Genomic DNA, 6,000 nt, shown 5'->3' with positions numbered 1-6,000 from the left:
AAGGTTCCAAAACACTCCCTGTTTCAAACTGGTGCTACAGAATGGTCCATAAAGCTTAGATAAGCATCATTCCATTCCCTGTCCTCATTCTCTCATTCTCAGACCCACAGGCATGTACATCTCCAACTACTTACCACAGAGAACTATTACCAAAATCTTGATCATTTCAGTACTCTGTGTAGAACCTGTAATTCTAAATGCGCAGGAAACTGGCTACAAAGTAGAGTGTGAAGGCAGGAGCCCTGGGAACATTCTCCTGCTTGGACAGCCCTCTGCCTTTTGCTCCTGAGTCTTCCTGGCATCCTGTCCCCGAGCATGCTCTCCTGCTCCAGCCTCCCTGCTCCTCTGGGGCAACATCTAGTCACCACTCACCCCTGAGCAATGATGTCTCCTCTCAACTTCTCTCTTATTTGAGCTCAGATGTCACAGGTAGAATTGGTGTGTCCTTTCGTGAGCTATTTTCTGTGCACATGACTGTCAAAACAACTTTTGTATATTATTTACATAGATTTGCAGATACAACCATATCTACCATTTAAATTCCTGGGGTAGGGGATCTTATGTTATTCAAATTTTAATATCATTTATATGTTCTTTTTATCATAATGTAGTGTGAGACTTGTGTTGAATAAATGAAGGATTGAATGTCTTCTATTTTCTCTCTGGTGTTTGTATAGTATGCTACATACTTCAGCTCAGATGCCACCTTACATATGTAATTGCCCCTAATAGTTGTTCCACTCACAATTGACATTTCCCCCACAGTCCATTTTATGGTCTTGAATCCTCCCTCTACCAGGGGAGATTATTGATTTTAGGGATGCCACATCCACTAGATACCTTCACAGCTGGACCAGGCACAAAGATGGTAGCCCTCAATAAATGCAGGGGAGTGACTGAATTATCTCAGTAATGGTGAGGCACATTGACATCAGATGGTTTCTAAGATGGTAATATCACGCTGCCACCAATCAGAAAGTAGAAACTCAAAACAGGAGAACAGTGGGCTATTTAACTTTTTATTTGTATACAATGCTAAAGTTACAGAAAGTTAATGGAAGTGAATTGAAAATTAATGAAAGTGAGCCAAAGAATTACTTCCCATCTACCCTTACCTGGACTCGCCTATTAACTATTCCTTTGCTGTTTTATTGTTCCCCGCTCTTCCTCCTATCACTAAACATCTCATGACCATTTACTCTAAATATCTCATTATGTATTTCTTATATGAACATTCTCTTACAATTAAAGACCAGCTTACAACTTCAGAAAATATAATATCACAGATCCAACCCTTGCTAAGTATAGTAGTTTAGTTGTTCAGCTGCTCACATATACTCACCTGGTTTGTGGCTGTTCCATTTAAACTTGCCATACTACTCCCCCCTATACACACACACACACACACACACACACACACACACACACACACACAGAGATATATATACATATATATACATATATATACATACATATATGCCATTTATCCACTATATGTAACTTGTTGGAGTTCTGTAACAGCAGCCATTTTTCAGGGCTGATAGTATCTTAGAGATGTTAATGAATATAATCTTAACAGTAACCATAGTTATCATCTCAAGGAGCTGACTCTTGAACATATTCATTCACTCCCTTCAACTTGATGGATAGTCACTTCTTTACTCAATATTACAAATATTACAAAGCTTCAGAGATATTGTTGTATTCCATAGAAGAAACCTAGCTGGGATAGAATCATTCTTTTGCTATTAAGCAATAACATGGTTGAAGAAAGGCAATCAGAAATTTTAAAAAGTGCCTAATGATATACTTGTCATGAATTCCACCCCAGGGGTTTTCCTGATGTACTTTTTCAGGAGTAAACATTCTGCTTTTTAATATAAATCTCTTACTTGAGGGAATATTGTATTCCAAGAGGATAGGTTTCTGGAAAACAGTATTTTCTGTTGTGCTTCTATTTTAAAGTGTACTGACTTCTCATATTGGAGAGAAATCACTGCAGACTTACTTTAAAATACAAGTTGTGAAAGAAACTGTAAATAAAAACCAGATTGATTGTGGTTTTGGCATTTGCATAGTTCTGCTAGAAGTTGTACATTTTTCTGTCATTTTAATTTTGCTGTATGTTTCAATTCTAAAATGATCCCAAGTATCTAAACTTTTCAGAATGTTGGAATAGTTTCCATTCACACACAAAACTCCCAAGATTTCTTCTTTTCTAGGTGTTTGTAATGTAGTAATAATACAGCTGTGCTACAGTTTTCCATTTGGCCATAATTAAATGATGGTACCATAGTATACCAGAGCTTGAAAAAAAATCAATGAGGTGCAATTTTAAAAGAATTTGAGAGACCAGAAGTGTGCAAGTGAAGTATAGTGAAAAGATTCCTTTAAAAAGATTAATATGAGCTTATCCTCTATAATATGAGAGTCTGAAGAGTAATATTAGCATGAGATCCTGACTGTCATGTATAAAGAGAGAAAGAAAACATGCTATTAGTACCAAAATTTCTCATTTTATTGTTTCTTAAGAAACTGACCCCATATTCAAAGTTTTCTTCATTGCTCCCAGGACATCCTTATTCCTGAAGCTGTAGATTAAAGGATTCAGCACAGGAGTGAGGATGGTGTAAAATACAGAGACCACCATGTCTTTCTCCATAGTGTGATAGGAGCTGGGGAGCATGTAGGTGTAGACCGCAGCCCCGTAGAAGAGAGCGACCACCATCATGTGGGAGGAGCAGGTGGCCAGGGCCTTCTTCCGGCCCTCTGCTGAGCTCATCCTGTGGACAGTGAGGAGGATGAGTGAATAGGAGCCCGAGATGACCGTCACAGGGATCAGAATCATGAGAACACAGCACAGGTACATGAGTGTCTCATAGAGCGAGGTATCTGAGCAGGACAGCTTCATCACAGCAGGCACTTCACAGAAGAAGTGGTGGATCTCCCGGGATCTGCAGAAGGGGAAGGTCATGGTGACAGGAGTGAGCATGAAACCATCCACTGATCCCAAGAGCCAGCAGCTGGATGCCAAGAGGAGACACACCCTGTGGTTCATGAGGACAGGGTAGCGGAGTGGATGGCAGATGGCCACGTAGCGGTCATATGCCATGGCCGCCAGGAGGAAAAATTCCGAACCTCCAAGTGTCAAGTATAGAAACATCTGCATCCCACAGCCAGGGGCTGAGATTGTCTTCACGCCCATGACCTGGTCCAGGAGCATCTTGGGCACAGTGACGGAAATGTACATCATGTCCATGAGAGACAATTGGCTGATGAAAAAGTACATGGGGGTGTGGAGGTGTGTGTCAGAGTATATCAGAAAAACCAGGAGGGCATTTCCAGACAGAGCCATCAGGAACACCACAAAAATGGCCACACAAAGCAGGGCTGGGTGCTGGGATTGAGCAAAGATTCCCACCAGGAAGAAAAATTCTGTGTGGTTGGTCATCCAGGGTGTGATGTCCATGGGGTTTCACCTAAGCTACCAAGAAAAAAATCGAGTTAACGTAATGCAACCCTCTGAAACTGAGAAGCAGAAAAGAAATCTGCATTACAACTGGGTCATCTCTTGCATTCTGTTCCGTTTCCTCCTCTGCCTTGGGTCTCACAGCTGCCTCTCTGTTGGATGCTGGAAACAAAGGAAGGCCTTACTAAACCTTATTGCATGTAAGGAGATCGCTGTCAGTGTAGGGAGGGAATAATATTTAAAAATATGATTTGTGGTAGAATTTTTTAAAGCTACAAAATAAATAAAAAGTATGATAGTTACAAAAATGTCTCCAGCCTTCCTGAAAATAGTCAATGGTAGCTTTTTCCACATTATCTCTTAAAGACATTAAACCTTTTCAACTATTAAATGTTTGACATGCCAAAGTTTAAATTTTGATAGCCCAGACCAACAGCGAGACCAGCCAAGCACAGAAGGAGAAGGTACATATGTTTCCGCTAATATGCCCAAACTAGGGAATCCAGAGGATACCAGTGGTACTCCAGATAATGGAGGGGAAATACCAGCAAAGCTTGAATGGAAAGATAGAGGAGGAGGAAGGCTGAACTTGATTAATGAGGGTCTACATCTGAATATATGTAAAATTATGAATATGGCATGGTTACCCAGGACAATCATTGTTTTATTGCTGGGAGGAGGGAAGGGAAAACAGGGGCAGGAGGGGGGAGAGGACATCGAGTATAGTTTAAATGTATATCATTTATGTTCAATAAAAAATTTTTTAAAAAGCTACAAAATAAATAAAAAGTATGATAGTTACAAAATGTCTCCAGCCTTCCTGAAAATAGTCAGTGGTAGCTTTTTCCACATTATCTCTTAAAGACATTAAACCTTTTCAACTATTAAATGTTTGACATGCCAAAGTTTAAATTTTGATAGCCCAGACCAACAGCAAGGAACTATATCTTCTCTATATAGGAGATCATTAGCAGTGATTATAGTGCAAAGATAGTTAAAAAACTTACAAGTTTCAAGTACATTTTATACCTTATAATAATTCCAAAACCTGATTCTGATATTCAGTTCATTAACAGTGCCATGATCTGGAATACTAATGGAGTAGACAGCACTGCAAATTAGTTTGATACCTTCAAAAATAGATTGAGCCAGGAGTGGTGGTGCACACCTGTAGACTCAGTACTTGGGAGGCTGAGACAGGAGGACTGCAGGTTTGAGGTCAGCCTCAGCAACTTAGTGAGGCCCTTTGAAACATAGTGAGATCCTGTTTCAAATTAAAAAATAAATGATAAATAAAATAGGGCTGTGGATGTAACTCAGAAACATATCCTGGATTCAATCACCAGCCTCTCCTCTCCTCTCTCTCTCTCTCTCTCTCTCTCTCTCTCTCTCTCTCTCTCTCTCTCTCTCTCTCTCTCTCACCCACCCACACACACACACACACACACACACATGCACACATATAGGTAAATGGGGAGGTATAAGGATGGATAGACAGATGATCGGCAGATGATGATGATGATGATGATGATGATGATAGATAGATAGATAGATAGATGTAATTCTATCAAGTAATATCCCACTGACCGATGGAAGCTAAGTCTGAAAATTTTTTTCTTTTGTGGTACTGAGTAATGAACCCAGGAGCATTCTGCCTCTGAGCTGCGCCCTCAGCCCTACTCTTTTTAAAATTTTGAAACAGGGTCTCACTATGATCTTATCTCAGCCTCCTAAGTACTGGGATGTACAAAAATTTTAAACTTTGCAACAAACTGAAAAATACACCTGGTTACCTAGTTTATATTTGTGAACAAAAATGAGCAAGGACCAGAGTAGTGACTAGTCCATGTGAAGACCCGGACGCTATTTGCAGAGTGAACAGAGAGGGGGCAACAATGGCATGTGGGAGGTACATTGAGGAAATCTCCATTATTTATACATTATTACATGGAAGTCAGTTTAATCAAGCCACATATAGCAGGCCACCCAGGGCACCAGGTGGAGCAGGGAACACTGTATCTCTACACATGGGGGTACTGGCCTACTTGTTCATTCTTCTTCTCTATCCACAGCTTAGTGCTTGCCTAACTTAGAGGATTACAGTAGCAGATAATATGGAACCATTATTTGTTCGAATGCCTTGCCACAATTCATCTTTTCAGGACCTTACAAGCCACCTACTCATCTTATTTTCTGCTTATGCAGATTAAGATTTAGGTTCTCCAGGCACCTACCTAACTTCATACAACTAACCTGAGAGCAGGCTTCTGGCTAGGCTGACAGTAGAAGAAGAGCATGTAACTTTCTCAGTCCCCTTGCAAAACACCAGCCTCCCTCTGCACTCTACAGCCCAGGTTTTAAACCATCTACTCCCTATTTCATCAGAGAAACATGAAAATGATTGAGACAGTACTTTCTAGCATAACACTAGGGTAACACTCAGAAGTCATTCCCCGAAATAACCTCAGTCACTCTTCCTCTGTAAAAACAAACCAAAAAAATAGTCTTGGGAAAACTAAAGCATCATCATG

General features: G+C 40.3%; 1 protein-coding gene across 1 annotated transcript; it reads right to left on the bottom strand.

Annotated features, from left to right (window-relative positions):
- Positions 1–2,527: 2,527 nt before the first annotated feature.
- LOC308264779 (olfactory receptor 2T29-like) lies at positions 2,528–3,469 on the bottom strand (the record flags this gene model as incomplete). The annotated part of the gene is made up of 1 exon (XM_080698277.1): positions 2,528–3,469. One exon carries the CDS (start codon positions 3,467–3,469, stop codon positions 2,528–2,530), a length of 942 nt encoding a protein of 313 aa, XP_080554403.1.
- Between the last annotated feature and the right edge of the window lie 2,531 nt (positions 3,470–6,000).

Source organism: Muscardinus avellanarius, assembly GCF_963383645.1.
Source record: "Muscardinus avellanarius genome assembly, chromosome: 7".
Lineage (NCBI taxonomy): Eukaryota > Metazoa > Chordata > Mammalia > Rodentia > Gliridae > Muscardinus > Muscardinus avellanarius.
The sequence above is the reverse complement of the archived record's forward strand: the minus strand, read 5'-3'. Positions and strand labels throughout refer to the sequence as shown.